Here is a 20530-nt window from a genome sequence, read left to right on the forward strand (position 1 = left end):
GGGGCGGTCATCAATGGAAACCTGCTGTTTTCTTGTTCTTGTTTCATGTCTATGGCATTTCAGTAAAAATAGTCAGTATTTTATTATGTGTATTGCTGTATTCTCAAATTAGATACATGTACTAGAATGGCACTCCGTAGAGTGTAGACCTCCACCAAGGGTTAAATGTTTGCCACTGGCAAACCCAATAAATGAACAGCTACAGTATCTAGGAACTTAATAGCTCCAAGGATATTGATGTTTTATCTAGATTCTGCATTTTGTCTTGATCCAATGCAAGCTTAAAAAATTACAATCTGATCTAACAAGATATGGCAGAAATAAATGCTCAGTAATGTTTCAAATTGTAATTTAATATTAGGGATGCTCAGATTGATTGGCCACCGATCAGTATCGGCCGATTTCCGTGTAAAAGCAAGTGATCGGCACATGCTGATAAATGCCTTTCAACACCGATCACAAAAAACGATCACCTGTGGCTCGTACTGTTGCAGTGTGCTGCCCGTCGCGATGCCTGTGTGCTGTGTAGTGTGTTGCTCTAATGTCTTGGGTAGCGTCCCCCTCCCCCTTTTTTTTCATACTGCAAAGGCATGCGGCTCTAAACCAAAACAAGCATGTCTGCCGTGTGGAACTTACATACCTTTTGTGAGTTATGTGAAATTTGCATTCAGCAACACACCACGAAAAATATTTACAAATATTTAAAATATTTAAAAAGCTTTAATTTAATACGGCATTTGAAGAACAAACACTTCATGTTGTATGGTGTGTTTTCATGTCTCACGGTGCAGCGTCAGTCAAACACTGGACAACACTCGCCTGAAGGCTAAGCATCCATCCTTTTTCTATGCCGCTTATCCTCACTAGGGTCGTGGGGGTATGCTGGAGCCTATCCCAGGTGACTTTGGGGGAGAGGCTGGGTGCACCCTGGACTGGTCGCCAGCCAATGGCAGGGCACATATAGCCAAACAACCATTCACACTCACATTCATACCTATGGACAATTTACAGTTGCTAATTAGTCCAGGCCTGTGTGTGTTTTTATGGCTCCCCCTCTGTTGTGTTGAAAAGCAGCATGCTGTGGGGGAGGAATGATCTGCTCAGTCTTTCAGTGGAGCAGGACAGTGATAATAATCTGCCACTGAAACTGCTCTTCTTTTGGGAGATGATGCTGTGCATTGGATGATGCTGGTTGTCCATGATGGAAAGGAGCCTCCTCAATGTCCTTTGCTTTGCCACAGATGGCTGTCCAGCTCTGGGCCAATGACAAAGCCTGCCTTCCTCATCAGTTCGTTCAGGCGTGTGATGTCCTTCTTGGAGCTGCTCCCCCAGCACACTACTGCATACAGGAGGGCACTAGCTACCACAGTCTGGTAAAATATCTGTAGCAGATTCTTGCATACGTTGAAGGATGCCAGCCTTCTGAGGAAGTACAGACGGCACTGCCCTTTCCTGCACAGAGCATCTATGTTGGCAGTCCAGTCCAGTTTATCATCCAGATGCATTCCCAGGTATTTGTAGGTGTGAACCACCTCCACACGGTCACATTTAATGAGAACAGTTTCTGGGTGTGTCCTGTTTCTCCAAAAGTCCACCACCATTTCCCTGGTCTTGGTGGTGTTGAGGTGCAGGTGGTTTGCGTCGCACCAGTTGACAAAGTCCTGGATCAGTTTTCTGTACTCATTCTTCTGTCCATTCCTGATACATCCTATGATGGCTGTGTTGTCCGCGTACTTCTATGCATGGCAGATCTCAGAGTTGTACTGAAAGTCGGACATGTACAGGGTAAACAGAACAGGAGGAGAGCACAGTTCCCTGCGGTGCTTCCGTACTGCATCACAGCATCGAACTTGTAGTTCCCCAATCGCACGTACTGAGGTCTGCCAGCCAGGTAGTCTGTGATCCATGCCTCAAGGTGTGAACCTACTTCCATCCGTGTCAGTTTGTCCCTGAGGAGCTGAGGCTGGATGGTGTTAAAGGTGCTGGAGAAATCCAAAAATGTAATCCTCACAGCACCACTGCCTCTGTCCAGGTGAGCGAGAGGTCAATGGAGCAAGAAGATGATGACGTCTTCAACTCGCATTTTCTACCGGTATGCAAACTGCAGAGGGTCGAGTGCGGGGTGGGTCTATGGCCTCAGGTGATCGAGCAGCAGTTGTTCCATCACATGCAATGTCAGGGCTAACGGCCTGAAGTCATTCAGCTCACCAGCATGTGCTCTCTTTGGGACTTGAACAATGCAGGACATCATCCACAGCTGTGCAACCAACCCCAAGCTCAGGTTCAAGATGCGCTGTAGAGAGTCTCCCAGCTCCCACGCGCAGGCTTTCAGTAGTCGAGGTGACACTCCATCCAGACCTGCTGCTTTGCTGTGGTGCAGCCTCCTTAGCTCTGCACTTGCTTGAGCTGATGTTATTGAGGGTTGTGTGAGGGGAAGAGGGTGAGGAGAGGTGTTGTCTTTCGTGTTGGTGACTTGTGTGGGATGGGCTGGTCAAACCTGTTAAAAAACTGGGCTAACTGGTTTTCTCTTCTCACATTCCCCTCAATGTGGGCACCTCTCTTTGGGCTACAACCCGTAATGGTCTTCATTCCCTGCCACACCTCCTTCATGTCATTCTGCATCCTCTCTTATATTCTCCTTCTGTACTGCTCCTTTGCTGCCCTGGACTCTTAGTTCCTTCTGTGGCCGCTTAAGTGCTTGTGTGTCACCGTCTTTGAAGTTCTTCTTCTTCAGGTTCAGAAGGTCTTTGATGTCACTTGTTATCCAGGGCTTGTTGTTAGCAAAGCAGCATACGTACAGTCCTTACTGGCACAACATCATCCATGCAGAAGTTGATGTAGTCAGTGATGCAGGCGACCATTTCATCCATATTGTCACTATGGGGGCCCTGTAATGCATCCCTGTCTGTGGTCCGTGGCATCTCGTCCTCTTAAGTTTCATGAGTGATAAGTAAGGTGATTTAATGGTTCCTTTTTTCAGATCATATAGCCAATAGCAGGAGTGCAGCCAGGAATTATGTGCCCCGTGAAAGAAAAAATCACGTTGGGCCTCACCTTTTTATTTGTTAATAATTACCTATTTTTTAGGCCCCCTGGCCTAAAAGGCCCCCAGGGGACCTTGGAATTATGTTAACTTTTCCTCCCTGTAAGGCACCTGTGGCCAATAGCACTCATCATAAATGGAAAAACTTAGTTAATCCATGTGATCGGTATCAGCCGATTTCACTTATGGATGATCAGTATTGGAATCGGCAACATAAAACCCTGATCGGAGCATCCCTATTTGATATACAACTAGATTATCTATACCAGGGGTCACCAACGTGGTGCCCGCGGGCACCAGGGCGCCCCCCCCACGACCACATGAGGTGCCTGCAAGCCTGCTTTTCATTCAGGTTTCAGTTAATAATGAAAGAACAGTCGAAAGAAATGCACTCTGAAATACAAAATGTGAGTTGTGGACACCAACATTTTGTTAATGTTCTAATAAAACAAGCATATTCGCTTTGTTTGGGTTTAAAATAAGCTCTGAAAATAAATGTTACAAAAATGAGTAACTCTCCATTTTCATTTTGTAAAAGTAGCTTTCACAAGGAAAAACGTTGGTGACCCCTGATCTATACCATAATTTCCCTAATGGAATTAATCCATCGTCTAGCAATTGGTCTATAATCTGGATAAAACTTTGATACACATTTTATTGATAGCAATAAAAAAAAATACTTTGAAGTTTTTAGAATGTGTGCATTATAACTGGATGTAATGACAACAACACAAACCTACCCATATAAACAAAAAGCTAAATTGATTTGTGAAAAAAAAACTGTAGCAAATAAGTGGAATAGACAAACAAACAAACAAACCCACAGGTAGGCCCGTCACAATAACAGATTTTGCTAGACGACATTTGTTCTACAAATTATTGACGATAAACGATGTTATTGTCAACATTATTTTGAGACCATTTTTTCATGAATGTAATGATGATATATGTATGTAATATTGTCAACATTATTTTGAGACCATTTTTTCCATTAATGTAACCTAAATACATTGCATAATAATGCGAGTACACCGTAACAAAAGCAGTAAACTAATTTCCCAAGAGTATTTAACATTTTAATTCGGAATGTCTACAGCTTTTAAATAAATTAATTAAAGAAACAACATACGAAATTATACAAAAAAATTATGTCAATTTTAGGGTCGTTTTCACAGGCTTTCTTCCTCTACTTATCTGTTAAGCGCCAATAGGGCAGACAGGGGATTCCGGTGCACATTTTTCTAGATAAAGTGTAGTGATATTTGATATCTTATTTCAAACTAATTGTGCTCAGTATGTAAATAATAGGCTATACATGTCTGTATATAGCACAGGGGTGCTCACACTTTTTCAGCCTGTGGGCTACTTTCAATATGACCATGTCCCAAAAATCTACCTCCTACTATAAACAATGTATATAATTTGTATATTTATAAATATGAGTATTTATGTACATTGTACATGTATATCAGGGGGCACACAATAAAAATGATCTACCTCTTACTATAAAACATGTAGCATATATAAAATCTAACTGGTAAACTTTGCAACTTCTATCCTAAATACTAATTATTAATATTTCACATTAACAGTTTCAAAGTGTACAGGTCATCAAAATAGTTGCTATCATTCAGTAATTCACAATTATAAATAAAGATAATTACAATAAAGGCAATAAAGATAATTACACATAATTCCTCAATAGTTGTGTACATAAACCATTACCATTACCATAGTGGAGTTCTTGAAGCGAAGCATGAAAGCATGAAACAATTGACTTTTTTTCTGCATAACTAACCGCTACAAGAAAAACGGATAACTTTTGTCATACTGTAGATTAAGGTATCTTTATCTATGACATCTATGACTTTAGTTTATCTGTAATTAGAATAATAAAGATGAAAGTTGTATTATCCGCGTGTGGCTGCCGACATCTGTTCTCCACTTTTTTTTGATCGCCGAAGCACAAGAGCGAATCAAGAGGGGCCTGCATGTCAGCTGACTGATGTCATATGACATCTACAAAGTGACTGTTATGATGTATGTGACACGCGACCCACGCTACTTTCGCAATCGCTGTAATGGGCACCCCTGATATAGCATACATGTCCATTCATACAATGTATTACTGTACTTAACATTGTTTTCACGTAAAAAACAAAAAAATTATAATTTCTAAAGTGTGGCGGCTTTTATTTTACCGTGGCACTGCGCCACGATCCATTAAATGTAGCAGAAACCCTGTTGTGTTTACTTTCAATGAGGTGTAATGTTTTGTCAAGAGTTTGGTTAAAGTACATGTTTTCGATGCAGCAAAATGCGTTTGGTGCACAATGAAGTGTTACACTTCGGGAATCACTGAAATGTAAGTTCCACCGTTTTGTAATTTGTATTTAATTTGTTTTCCATGTCACAAAGTGACGATGCGCACAGGGGTTGAAATTGACATTAGAGCATGTTTTATACACAACAGGCACGGTGAAAGTGCTTGATCATGTAGCACACGGCACACACACAGCTAGCAAATAGTGCACTCGCCAGCGCGAAGCACGTCTCTCCTCACTGGGACAAAGAGACTGAATGACTGATAGGAGGGTTCACTCACTCTGTTCATTCCGCTATAAAACCACCGTGCCCGGGTGTTGAGACAGGTGCATGGAGTGAACCCTCTTGTCATCCAGCCTGTTTGGTAGAGAGAGAGGAGGAAAACAAACACGCATGCACATGGCAATATATCGAGGCTGGCAAAATTATTGAGTTTGTTTTTATTTATTGTGTGATTAATTGATTTATTGATTATCGTGACAGGCCAACACACAGGGTTGAAAACTACGAAGGAGTATTAGAGCCACACTGAAAAGAGAGACGAAATAACACAAAGCCATAGAACTATGTTGTAATATTAAAATAAAAAACGTCAGCACGAGCATTAACATATGCCTATTGGGTTAAATATTTGTGTGTATTCCTGACAAAGAGCTACACACAGTGAATCTTTATTCAATCATAAGAAATATGTAATGCTGTAGCCTGATTTTTCACTTTTTACTGTGGACCTAGCGTAATACTCCTGCATAGAAAACCTCCCCCTTGGTGGAAGTAACCATTATATTGGGAGTCGTAATACTGAGGGTCTTTTACATTTTTGAAAAATCTTTTCCCTGCTTATTGTACAAAATGTACAATGTAACTTTGTTTGTTTACGTTTAGGTTACAAGTATGGTAAGTGTTGACTTTCCATCTGTGTTTCTGCTTTTTATCTGGCCTTGCTCCGCCGTTGCTAGCTTTGCATTTGTGCTTCTGCCGTAGTGACACAATAGTTGTTACAAAAAAGATTGTTCAATGTAGTGGTCTTTGTGTGTGTCGTCCTGCTGCTGTCACACTATATCTGGACTCTGCTCCACCAGCATCTTTTGCCAGCATGCTTACCCTTTTGTTTCAGCCGTCTGTGTTTCTGCACAGTTTCACCAGTCCTGTTTAGTTTGCTCAGGTGTGCATAATAGTTTAGCTTTAAATAACTTTCTAAATGCACATTACCATCAAACCATGTCCACAAACAGCACATACAGTATGCAGCTTCAGTATGTCACTGAGATTCAGTGTTCCAGTATGCGCATCAGCACTGACATTTTAATTACATCTTGTCCATGGTTTAAACAGATCCTCACCTAAGAGGAATTTGTGTCCTTCAATTTGACTGAACAGATTGTTGGCAATGTTTAGTTGTTTTTGGCATACAGATTATAGCAGCCTTGATAGAAGTGCTGCTGCTTGCTGAGTTGTTATACTTGTACATAGGCCCTGTCCACACGTGAACGCTCATTCTTTTGGGGGGTTTTTTTGCGAGTTGAAAATAAATGTCATCCACACTCGGGGTGTAAGGGTACAGGTAACCCACGGTATGGTTCTGTACCTTGGGATTTGAGCTACGGTTTCTGTCCGGTTTTCGGTATGTTTTTTGTTTGTAAAAAGAATACTTTTTTCTTTCAAAATTCTCTCTTTGTTATCTATTATTATTACCGTAAATTATTTTTTTATCTTTTATCTGCAAGGTAATTCTCCAATAAATTCTCACATAAAAAATAAAAATATTGGTATAGCAAACAGAAAAATTAAAGGATGCGGGGGCCACTTTGACGTATACATTATTGATGATAAAACCAATAAAATGTAGGTCAATATATTGTAAGCTTTGTGTTATAGGTGACAAAGCAAATGTAATATCAGTGTACAGTGTAATATCTAATAATAGATCTCATTGGAAAGAACAAAGAACAAGCTCCGCTTTGGACACCCCTGGTTTGCACTGTTCCTTTTTACGACACTGCAAGTGCAACCGTAATAGTTTGAACAGTGTGATGATTATTTTATTTTTGGTAAGTTCCTTACCTGAAGTGCAGGGTTGCAAGTTTCAGCGTTCAGAATACTGTTTCAGAGCACCCAGAACACCGTTGCCGAGTGGTTGAAAGGCTGAAATGATAAAACACGTTGACGTTTCGACCTGAAAACGTTCCTGTGTGGACAGCCCCTTTGTCAATAAGCAAACTTTTGTTTTAGTGCATACCACCATTGGTCATTGTGGATAGGAATGCATGTGCCAGTCCTGTCTGCGTTCGTTGAACCCCCCCTAAAAAAACTCACACCTTTTAGAAGCCACACTCTTACATCTTCTTTTAACCTGCTTGCTCTTGTGACAGTGGTCACTTGTGCTTTCAATGTGTTTATTGGATTCTGTTGCTACCTATGCAACCACCCCCCACCCCCCAACCAACACACGCTCACCAACAATCCCCCCACCATTGAGTGCAAGCGCTAAGCCTTTTGTGACTGCTGTTAAAGGACCAAGCCGTGAAGGACAAAGCCCTCCAGAGCATGGCCTCTATGTCGTCAGCTCAGATCGTCTCTGCCACGGCTATTCACAACAAGTTGGGCCTGCCAGGCATCCCTCATCCAGCCTTCCCTGGAGCAGGGGTAAGGGCCTCGCACCCTGGCACCCTGCTATTGATCAATCCTGTTCAGCTTCACACAGGGCGGTCATGGGGCCCTCACCAGGGCCAAATCACATTACACACCAGGCTTTGCTCAACTGCCCCCATCAGATAAGCACATGATCAGAACGAGTGGTAGTGGAGATAACCGCTTTCCCAGAATACAAAGCCATTTTCATCGGCCTACAAAAGAGGCTCACAATTGGTTGGTCTTGTTGTTTGTTGTCTATTAATATCTTATTCATGATTATATCTAATTCTTTAGATATGGCAGGGGATGATATCAACGAGTCAGCCGGGATCCTCACACGAGTAAGTGCTAATTTCTTAAAATGTTAGGTTAAAAGAAAGTTTAAGGTAAACCACGAATACATTAGAATTTATTCATTGTTGTATTATGAACATGTTTTCATAGGTTTGCTATTCTCTCTTGCAGCATCAAACCTTTCACCCAGCAAGCTTATCCAATCCCGCCTGCAGTCACAACCGCTATTTCAAGTGAGGATAGCTAACAGAACACACTTCAATAAATAGATGGTCACATTGCTAGAACATTACATCAAGCTTAGCTATTCTCCCAGCATGTTTTTACTCACAACGAGATGGCCATATAATAAGTGATTTTACATTTTTTGACTGCAAGCAAGAGATATTTTATAGAAAGTTTGTCTGCCCAAACAGGCCACAATTCTATTTGGAATTATTTTGTTTTTTTTAACAGTACTTGAAAAGGAAAATCATGTGTCCTTCAATTTTGATTCATTTAGAACTTTTTATTTAATGAAAGAAACCGCTCCACTATTTACTATATACTACACTACAATTGTGCTTTCATCCAAATTGCAATGCATGAGAGCAATTATGAAGAAGTCAAGTGGTTTTATTTTCTCAAACATGCTTGTAAAGAAAAAAAAGACCTTTCCTTTTCTGAAAATATAAATACAGTGGTACCTCAGTTATCATACACCCTGGTTTTCATAGGATTCAGTTTTTGATGAAAATTATTACCCAGTTATTACAGGTCCTAAAAAAATTTACATATTTTATAATAAAAAAAAATAACAAAAACATTAGCATTTCCAAGTGTTATATAAATGCTTATTCTACTGATAGGAATATACCATTGATAGAAATATTTTACATATTGTATCTTTGTATTTTAAAATGGTCAAATCCATGGCAATCCAAGGAGACAAATCTCATTATTCTGGTGTCATTGCAGGCTATCAGCCCACAGACACTCCAGCTCCGACGGCACCGGCATGGCAGGGTCGCTCCATCGGTACAACCAAACTGCGACTGGTGGAGTTTTCTGCCTTCCTGGAGCAACAGAGAGACCCAGACTCAGTAAGAGTAGTGTTGGTTGAACACAAAGCATGAAATATCAGATTTTTGTGATGCTCACTCCCATCTGTCCCCTTTTTTCTAAATATACTGGAGCTTTTTCCCAGGAAGTCAGCTGAGGTGACTGAAACAAGATGAGAGGAATAGGGAGACATTGCGTGATACACCCTTTTAGATTAATCATCTGCATGCCCAAACATTTTTGATGCGCATGTCTCACACACTTTCAAATAGATGTTTTCTTCAGATGAAAAAGATTTATGCACATTTTATTTGTGCTGTGCATTTTTCTTCTGCCTTTGATACCACATGCAATGGTACTCTTAAAGGAAAACTGCACTCTTTTTTTTTCACATCATCCACAAACCTTATGTGAGATATGAACACACATCTTTCTCTTTTCTGTGCGTTTTAAACATTGAGAAACTACTAGCACAAGGTAGCTAATAATGCATGTATTGGAGATTCACCTATTCCGCCTTTAAAGCCCTCTATTAATAAACCTCCAAAAACATCCAACAAGGTTTTATTTTTTTATATACTGTACATGCTGTGACCATGTAGTAACAGGCACATTCATGATAACATTTAATACAGTATTTTGCCGTATTTTGCTCATTTTAAGCATTACCAGAAGAAATTTATTTCAGTAATTACATGAAAATATTTAGCGTAAATAACGCATGTGCATCATGTCAAAGCACACCTCTCTGTTATGATAGCAGACAGCAGAACAATAGCGTCCTCACAGTCACACACAGTCTGCTTTTATAACTTTATTCTGACCTAAACACATCAACATCAGTGCAATTCCAACACCATATATGTATCTGCAACTCACATTTAAGTCTCTCGTCCCTTTGTCAACGAAATGACACTTACTCATTGACAATTACTCATCACAACAATGTATTTATTATGCGTGTATGTGTGGTCTAAGTAAACAGAAAGATAAAGACAAACACTAAGTAGATATTCTTATCACTCAGTAACGTAACTCTTAGTGCGGAAGTACAATGTGCTGCATTTAGGTGGGCTCGGAAATCCCAGAAAATACATCTGATACATGTGAAATATGAATATATTATATATTAATATACTGTATTTCTTTCTAGTGTTCACACATTATTAACTGAAAACCTGAATGAAAAACAGGCTTGCGGGCACCACATGTGGTCGTGGGGTGCCCGCGGGCACCACATTAAAGACCCCTGATATACAGTATATTTTTTTTTTCTTTCAGTACAACAAGCACCTCTTTGTGAATATTGGGCAGACAAATCACTCATACAGTGATGCCCTGCTGGAATCGGTGGACATTCGTCAAATTTGTGACAAATTCCCAGAAAAGAAGGGCGGACTGAAGGAGCTGTATGGGAAAGGCCCCCAAAATTCCTTCTTCCTTATAAAATTCTGGGTGAGTGACGTTTTTCAACTTCCTATTAATATTAGTGTTTCAACAAACCAAAATATTAATTTGACAGTGTTTGATATTGTGGCTCTACTCTGCAGTTCTACACTTGCACGATCAGACATTCTTTTAAAGTTGCTTATGTCACCGACTCAAGACTACACTTGCTTCAAACCAAAAATATAAGAACACCACGGCCGGCTAGCATACTGTATGTTACCAATAGTGGTTTAAAAGAACTGATTCAACGAAAAATGTATACTGTAATTTATACTGTATAGGCCACAAATTTTGTCTTACCCCTGCGGCTTGTACAGTGATGCAATTAATTTATGGCTTTCTAATTTATGGATTTCCCATGATGCTTAGAGTGCGGCTTCAGGAAGTAGTTCCGTGTACGAGTGAAGTGGAAGCTAATATCACGTTTTGAAGTCTTATGCAGCAATCTCTGACACATATTAAGTAAGTTTGATCAAGTGTAGAATTACTACAGCTTCTACAACTTCCACCACAGCAGTTTGGACTGCTTGGACTGCCAACCGTCCACTATCACCAACAGGTTTTGAAAGGCTGGACTACTGCATGATGAACAGCACAACACAAAGAGCGAGAACAAAAGAGAGAGAGAGAGAGAGACTGACAAAGTGTGTTATGAAGGAGTTATGAGGTTGTTCAATTGTGATGCTGAAGAAGACGACTTGAGTGGTTGTAGTTCCCAGGAGAAGGAGGAGGCCGGCGATGAATGACTTTTCTGGTGGGCTACTGTTTCATTAGACATGTTACAGGCACTGTTGGTACTGTTGAACTTGCTGTGTTACACGCACTGTTCTGTTTTTTAATCAAAAGTTTAACAAATCTTTGTGTAACATTTTTCTGCGTACTAAATATCCCATGTTACGACGTGGACACCTGCAGCTTATAACCTATATACAGTATGTACAAATCTTTTTTTTTTTTCTTTAAATTTAGTGGGTGCGGCTTACTTGAAATTACGGTACATTTTTCACAGTTATGAATGAAACTGCATAAAAATTGCTGTAAATCAGGGATCACTAACTGGCGAACCGCTGTCCAAGTCCAGACCCAGACACCGTCCAATACGGACCCGGACACATATTATTATTGACACATATTATTAAGTTTTGACAGGGTGCTTCTATTTTGACCGGCGCATCTTTTTTAGACTTTTCGGTACCGGCTGATCCACTCAGGAAATCCACTGACCAATTGCAAGCGAGTTTAACCATCCCACATGATGCTATTCAGCCAATCAAATCTGTGCATTGGCACAAAACATTGGACTGTAATTACAACAGAGGCAAACGAAAGAGGACAGAACCGATGCGAGTGACAGAAGAACAAGTGAGACATACAGGGAAAGAATATAGAGATGAATGACAGATACAGATAAAGAGGACAGCAAGACTTTGGCACTCATAAAAAGCGTAAAACTATTAGACAATTCACAAAGTTTTTGACCATACCCACTGAAGTCTGACCTCAGGTCACAGAAAATAAAAGGACAATATGAGCAATCCACCCCAATCCTGATCATTTGGTCAGTGGTTCTCAATGCTAACCCAGAACAACCTGAACAGTCCAGTTGCGATCGAATCAAAGAGAACCGAGGGCAGCCCGGACCGGATCAGACCCATCCGGACCCGACCTTAGGTTGAGGAATTTTTCTGTATCTTGAACTATTTGAATTTTAGTTCAATAACCCTGGCGTCAATTGTTGTCCAGCCCCAGTAAAATGACTGGTCACTCAAAGCTGGCTGGCACTGTATTTGTGTTCACTCACAAAAAGACACATAACACAAAAAGAGGGCGGGCAGTGCGTTTGAACGCTAGCAACCGCTCTCCGTGACATACAGCAGCTTTAAATAATATTCTGACACTACCAACTAAAAATAAGCATTATTGTCTTCGGAAAGGAATCATTCTTTATTCATCTCCTGTATAGGCTCGGATTATATTGAGCAGGTGTTCCTAATGTTGTGTCCATTGAGTGTAAGTGGACTACATAGAGGGGTTTTCACTCTTAATGTTTACAGAATGCACTGGACTATATTTGGACAGACATAGCAGGGGAGCTTTTGATCAAAGCACTCACTAATTCAGTCTAATATCTCTAAACAATGGCGTGACCTGGTTGCGCCGCATAATGGCTCTTTAAACATTGCACGTATTTCCTCCCCGATGCAAAATGCTAACTAGCGGCAGCCACAAAGTAGAGACCGTGTACTTGGACCAAGTCCTCACAAATTCCTTTTGAAGTGGCTGGCCAATCTAAATTTCAAATGAAAGGCAGGATCTGCACAATAATGAATGTATAACTGCTCTGCTTAATGAAGGAGGAGAATGTTGGAGGAGGACGTCTCCGCTTTTAGTGGCATTAATTAACAGGATGTGTGGAGCGTAGATAGGCGGCCCTCTGGGAACATGGATGGTCAAGCTGATAAATCTTTTTAATGTTGTTCGACACTATGGACAACCTTTCACATGCAATGTATGCAGCTCATATACCTGTAGATATTGACAGATTTTTAATCTGAATGTGTTGTTCACGTTAGTGATGGTCATACCTTTCAATCTTCTAAAAAAGAAGTCCTTTCCGGTCCGATTGGAAACACTTGGGCAACATTGGAGTTAAACTGTACATCCTATAGGAGGAAAAGTTAGGCCTTCCAAATAAAAACACAGCAGTAAATTAACACTTGCGGCAGAGTAGACAGCCGGGTCTTTCCACCAGCTTCAGTTTTTAAAAATTTTAAAACCTAAGGAAATGCCACAAATGCTACTTTGGTCCCCCGTTGACCAAAATGCAGTGTGACCTTTGTGTGTGTGTGTGTGTGTGTGTGTGTGTGTGTGTGTGTGCATGTGTACAAATGATGTTTCTGCTTTTCCAGGCGGACCTAAACTGCAACATTCAGGATGACAGTGGTTCATTCTACGGCGTCACAAGTCAGTATGAGAGCTCGGAGAACATGACCATCACATGCTCCACTAAAGTGTGCTCCTTTGGCAAGCAGGTGGTTGAGAAAGTCGAGGTAAGAAGCTTCTTTATTGTATCAGTATCAGTGACTTGAAAGTGTGAAATGTGCACTCACTCACCCCCTCTGCACTTTTAATCCGTTCCTCCTTTTCTTTCAGACTGAATACGCACGATTTGAGAATGGACGCTTTGTTTATAGAATAAGCCGATCTCCCATGTGTGAATACATGATCAACTTCATCCATAAGCTAAAACACCTGCCTGAGAAGTACATGATGAACAGCGTGCTGGAGAACTTCACTATCTTATTGGTAAGCAGTGACACTCACTGTGTGTGGCTGTGTCAGGCCACGTACATAAAAAAGAAAAAAAGGTTGACTTCCTGTGGCTGGTTTTACATTCTTCTCATTCCACGAGAGATGACACAGTGTAAGGAACCTCTTTATCTGCAGGAGGCCGTAATATCAAACCAACCCCCAAATGAGGCTTTGAAGGGGACCTATCGTGCTTCTCCTTTTTTCTGACCTATAAATGTTGTTACACTGTTGTATTCTCGTGTGAGTCTTGAAAGCAGTTTGGGATGGCTCTGCACGCTGAGTTTTTTTTAACACCGAGTTCCACTGACGTCGACGCAACCTGGACTTCCTTATATGGGCATGCCCAACACCCCCGCTCTGCCTTGCTCTGTTCACTGTGTTAGCACGTCGAGCAATGGCTCCCAGGAAATAAGACTTGTACTCATGTTTGCTGCTATAAACGTGTTGCCTTGGGGAGTTGAGTGACGGGTGGACAGGAAGGGACGTCGGGGGTTCCGGATTTTAACTTGGTGTGGGTTACGACCGCAACAGTAGCCCGTGTTATCATTAGGAATTTTTCTAAGGGATTATTGTGCCTGTTGTGAGATCATTCAAACCAGCAATAAAAGCCTGTTGTTCCAGCGACCAAGTAATACTACTGACACCTAGTCACCAGTGTAGAATACTACATATCAACGTCTTTGAATGCGTCTTTTCAGTGCCTTATGTTTGTATTTTAGGTCAGTGGTCCCCAAACTTTTTTGACCGACGGACCGGCTTGTGTTCCCACAAATCTCCCGCGGACTGGGTGGTGGTAGGGGGGCGTGGTCATACGTTATAGCGATCTAATTTATCTTATTTATTATGTATTGTGTAAAACTAAGACATGAATAACATCAAATTCAAAGCACAAAATGAATGCCGACCCACAATCCACCAGTTCAAGTTCCAGCCAAGTTTTTCCAGAGAGATTATTACATTGCTGTTTGACGTGTGTGGTAAAAGGCAGTGCGCTAGCATGAATTAACTTGAGACAAATGTGCACATTAGCATTCCCACATAGTATCAGCATTTGACACCAAATATGAGGTGAAAGAAAAATGATATACAGTAAATACAGTAGTAGTCTATCTGTGCAGCATGAGAGAAAGTTAGCACACGCGCAATGGACATGCGTCGAATGAGACGGATGTAACGGAGAGAATCCGGCTACTTTTCAAAACAAAACATAAAATCGGCATATGTTTGGACGAACAATACTCCATATTCAACGACAAGACAGCATTGATTATTACTTAGTATATTTGTGGAAAACCGTGATAGAGTGAAGCTAACCGCAAAGGGGCCAGGGGCAACTGTACTCCACAGTCCTTTGCTGCAGGTGTTTGTTTTCTTGTTGCCCCGAGTCTCCTCTTGAATAAATGTATCCTTACTGACATATACAGAAGACGCTCATTCTTCTCCATTGTTACTGTTTGTTACTGATGCATTCATTACAATATATTCTTTGCAGTGCAGAAGCAGCAATAAGGCCAAACAGTCAACGTCCTCAAGTGCATGTGTCTGTGTGTGTGTGTGTGTGTGTGTGTGCGTGTGTTTTTGCAGGTGGTGACAAACAGGGACACTCAGGAGACGCTGCTTTGTATGGCGTGTGTGTTTGAAGTGTCCAACAGCGAGCACGGCGCCCAGCATCATATCTACAGACTGGTAAAAGAATGAATCAGTCTTCTCTCCTTCTCACAGACTCTCTGACCTCCAGACCAGTGGCTGTGCCTCTCGCTGAAAGTCACACCCGACAACGCTTTTTGTCGGTCATTACCTGAAGTCTCTTTTTATCACTGTGTTGTTTTGTGTTGTTTGACTGCAGCTGTGAGTTGTGCGATAGTTTTGTTTTTTTCTGCTTCACTGCAGAAATTCTCCTTTAGAGAGATTATATACAGTAGAGTGGGTGTAACTGTGGCGTCTACGTACAAAAATTTGGTTAATGGACCTGTGTGTGTTGTGTTATTTTTGCTAAGACGAAAAATATAAAAATGGGCTGTTGGCCTTTTTGTGCTAGTTGCCTAATGAGGTGTGTGTAATATGTTTGAGTGTGTTAAGAATACATGTTCCATCCATAGAGCTCCAAAGAAGCTGAAATGACGCTAAATATTATCCTAAATGACTGTTTTTTTTGTTGTCTGTTTTCAATCTGCAAGCAGTAAATGATTTCCTTGTCAAAGCACTCCAGCACCGTCACAGCAATTTGAATGCACTCTAAAAAGAGACACTACCATCACTTTGCTGTCTATCCTAATGAATTCAGGAAACATTCCAACCTGCTTCAACATTCCCATTCCTGGAACACTACAAAAACCGACTTTCATTTTGTCTAAAAGCACTTTGCCCCTTCCTTCTTTTCTGCTCTTGAACTTTTTGATGAATCACAACATTTTGACAAATCATATTTAGACAGCAGCCATGTTTTTTTTTCCTCCTGAATGAGTTGCATTGCCAGCGTGATCCAATTCGGAGCGTTTACACTCGCACTGCATTCCCATTACCGTGGCCTATGCTGCCCCCGAGCCTTAAACACGCTACAGCCACTAAAACTGTGATCTCACTCTGTGGAAAGTCGGCTGAAAGATTTCTGATACGTTCTGCCAAAGTGTAAGAGTACTACAGTGCCTTAGCGTAGATAGTCCAACTCTAACAAGTCTGACAAAACGCGCTGCCATTGGTACACTCCTGAAAGCCCATTTGAGATTCACTCCATTAAAACGCCTCAGATCATATAAAACGTTTTTGCTCTACAAAAGTCATATATTCCCTAAATATCAGCCTTTTTTCTAAGAATTAACCTGTGGTAAAACACCAAAACACAAAAAAAGCAGCCGTTGTCTTTTTGTGCTGTGCATGGTAGCAAAAAGTGCCTTTGGTTTCCAATTCAAACTGACAGAGAAATAAAATGTTTCTAGACCAAAAATGACATGATCCCAAGCACCACATTGCCTTTTTTGCTAAAAGGATTGTAACACTAACAAGGGTACAGGACAAGGGACTTCAAAGTGTGAGGCAGACCTTGCCTTCCCAGACTTCAGCAGGGAAAAATAAAGAAAAAGAACTTTTTCGAACCAGCTAAGCGAACTTCAGTTATGTCAACGGCAAGATTTTAGTTCAAACAGTCTGGGCTGAGCAGAAAAACAAAACAAAATATATATTCTAGAAAATACTTTTTTGCGGAGGGCTAGGAGAGACCCTAACTGTATTATATTGTCTGAGGGGAGGCTTACTGTGCCACACTTTGAAAACTCCTAGCGTAGAATATGCTCATCTTTTGGTTTCCACTTATGATGTTGTAAGAATGAAGTACACTTGCTTAAAACACCGCAGCTCACTTGCAGGCTGAAGTGTTTTACAAAACACAGAAAAGAGAACATTTGTTTTTAACTCGTTGCAGCAACGGGTGAGGCACGGACAGACCAGCTTGCATCATTTGTATTCTAAACTGAAACTTCACTATATGAATACAATTATTGGGACACCTGGCATTCATACCTACAGGAAGTAAAACCGGAAGAAAATGGGGAGACTTTCTACAAGATATTGGAGTGTGTGGGGTGGAATATGTGTCCATTGTTGGACCAGAGAGAGGGCCTTCTGGCTCATCATCTCTGTTCTTATTCATCCCAAAGGGGTATGATGGGATTTAGGTCCGGGCTCTCAGGTTCATGCCTTTATGGACCTTGCTTTGTGCACTGGGAACAGAAAAGGAACTTCTCTAATGAACTAAGGGGCCTCGTCCAAGCCGTGATTTATGAATTTGGAGATGTGTCCCAATACATTTGTACAATTAGTTCAGGGGTGTCCAAGCTTTTTCCACCGGGGGCCACATATTGAAAAATGCAAGGATGCTAGAGCCACATTGATATTTTGTACAGCAACATGTGTGGTTATACGAAGAAGTTACAGAGTCGATTTCAAGAAAAAATGCATCTCAGCTTTGCGATATCAGTGAAAAAGTGGATTATTAGGATCAACTTGGGTATTTTCTTTTTTCCCCCATTTTTGTTCTTTTTTAAAATGTGCCATATTTCAATTTTGTAAATGTTCTTTTTGTGATATTCTGATTTACTCCCATAATATTTTGACTTTATTCTCATAATATTCTAATTTTGTCTCCAACCTGGTTATCCAAAAATTACTTTTTTTTGTTTATTTTTTTCTCAAAATATTACGGCTTTTAAGAAATTAGTTTTTTTTATATTTTAACTTACATTTTTACTAAAATGGCATTATTTTTCCGCATGATATTACAAGTTTATTCTCATAAGATTGCAACTTTTTTTCTTCTTAGAATGCAACTTCTAACTCTTCATATTTGGACTCTATTCTCTTAAAATTACAGCAGTTATTTATTATTTCTGCTGTTGTTCTTCTTAAAAATTTTCATTTCGTAGTTCCGACTTCATTCCCATAATATTGTAACTTTTTCCCAAACCTAATTTTCCAAAAATTACGTTTGTATTTTATTTTGCCTCTCATAATATTACGACATTGAAAACCTCCATCTTTTTCTTTAATATTTCAACTTGATGCTACTAAACTGAGTAAGTGTTATTTTTCCTCATAATATCAGTTTAGGTTTATTCTCGTAAAATTCCGTTTTCTTGTTAGATTACAACCTCATAATATTTGTACTTTATTTTTTGTAAAATTACTGCTGATTTTTCAGTCTTTTTTTCCAGTTTTCTTGTTAAATTACATCTTTAGAATTTGCTCCAGATCGAAAATGGCCCCCGGCCTGCACTTTGGACACCCCTGATGACATTTCCAAAACCAAGCTAAAAGTATGTTTAAGGTTGCTGTTTCATGAATAATTCAACTGAATTGTGGGCCAGCCCATCGACGTTAGTCACGTGAATGATACAAAATGCTCGTGGTTGGATGCACATAGCTGAATCAGTGTTTTGCCACCACAGTCTTAAAGACACCGTGCTTTCTTCTTCTTAGGCTTTTCTTATGTTTACCCCATGTATCTCGCCACATTTATTGATGTACTTGTATACAGTTGTACTTGTGTTGACAGCGTCTGTATATTGTGTTACTGCTGCTGGTACATGTTGACGTGTAGTTTCAGCGCTACATCAGATGAGGACTTCAGCGGCATGAATGTCTGCACTATTTTTTGTCATACAAAAGTGACATTGAAAAAAAAAACAAAAAAAAAAGACAAAGAGCTACACATTGAAATGCGTTGCAAGAGTATCAGAAGTTTTGTTATTTGTAATTTTGTCAAGGAATAAGGTACTGGTACCATTCTGTTTTCACAATATTTTCCGGTGGTAACTTTCAAGTGATTTTAATTGACATTGCTCATGTTTTATGTTTTGTGTGCAGACTTCTTGGAAGAAGGTGCTTTGTATAAAAAATGATATCTTAGCTTTTTCTTGGTACAGATGTGTGATATCTTTCTCTTATCTATGACAGTAAAGTGTTGGAGCAAGCAAGAGAAAAGAGGCTCTGCTATGTTTTGGGTTTTTTTTTTGTTTGTTTGTTTTTGCTTAATTGTTATTATTATGGTCTCGTTTTTGCTCCGTATCATTATGATGCCTTCTTGATAATACTAGATATTTTGTAGCTTTCTAGATCATTTGTATGTATGCAATACTGCAGTTAAATAAATTGGAAAAGCAGTGGTTTTTATTTTTGTTTTGTGTATTTGATGTCTTACCGAAGTCAAACGATAGATGGCGCCACTTGCTTTTGCTCAACTATGAAGCCCTGTCTACGCTGTCAATATATTAGTGAAGTAATATAATCAGACGCTAGAGGCCGACATTTCTCACTTAAATGCATCTTGTTTATAACTCAGTTAAATCTTTTATTTCGTGTACTATGTATATCCTTTTTATTAAATCACTTGTACTCTCGTTTAAAAAAACTAAATCAAATAAAGTATTTAATTGAGTTTATATCTACACCGTTATCTCCTGGTAAAACAACATCTACTGTCTTTTTCTATTACTGCGCTATGCTATTTATTCTACAGTTATGTACCCAACATACAAAAAGTCGAAAACATTTCTCTCTGTAAAAAAAAAAGCACTGTGCAATCGGGATAAAGAATAAAATAATGAAATACAAAAAATCTATTGAAATAAAAATGATTTAAACAAAACTGCAGCCAACAGCCAACAGATGTGCAAATATAGCGTAACAGCATAATAAAAGCATGCTATGCTAAGCATGCTATATAAAACATGCTATACTGTTGTAAACAGAACTAATTATTGAATAAAAAAGGTGTCCCTAATTTTGTAACCAGTGAATGTTTAATATTTGTGATGTAAGGAACCGATAAATAATACCGTAGGTATATGCTTAGTCAGACCGTTTAATTTTAAAAGTTAAATATGAATAAAACGTGTCCCATGTAAACACCCATGCATGTGACGTCATCGCGTCTGTCCC

At 39.9% G+C, this 20530-nt stretch overlaps 1 protein-coding gene across 10 annotated transcripts in view; it reads left to right on the top strand.

Annotated features, from left to right (window-relative positions):
* The window catches only part of tead1b (TEA domain family member 1b), a 58805-nt gene extending 39043 nt beyond the window's left edge, over positions 1-19762 (top strand). For 7 of the 10 annotated variants that reach the window (XM_054770421.1, XM_054770420.1, XM_054770422.1 and 4 more), the window contains 9 exons: positions 6254-6265; positions 7883-8014; positions 8297-8343; positions 8468-8529; positions 9254-9378; positions 10619-10792; positions 13696-13836; positions 13940-14092; positions 15683-19762. In XM_054770421.1, coding sequence (XP_054626396.1) covers positions 6254-6265; positions 7883-8014; positions 8297-8343; positions 8468-8529; positions 9254-9378; positions 10619-10792; positions 13696-13836; positions 13940-14092; positions 15683-15796 — 960 coding nt within the window. In that variant the 3' untranslated portion in view covers positions 15797-19762. The remainder of the gene's footprint in view (positions 1-6253; positions 6266-7882; positions 8015-8296; positions 8344-8467; positions 8530-9253; positions 9379-10618; positions 10793-13695; positions 13837-13939; positions 14093-15682) is intronic. The other 3 variants (XM_054770425.1, XM_054770428.1, XM_054770429.1) reach the window with 2 other exon arrangements.
* Positions 19763-20530: the final 768 nt, after the last annotated feature.

Source organism: Dunckerocampus dactyliophorus, chromosome 3, assembly GCF_027744805.1.
Source record: "Dunckerocampus dactyliophorus isolate RoL2022-P2 chromosome 3, RoL_Ddac_1.1, whole genome shotgun sequence".
NCBI lineage: Eukaryota > Metazoa > Chordata > Actinopteri > Syngnathiformes > Syngnathidae > Dunckerocampus > Dunckerocampus dactyliophorus.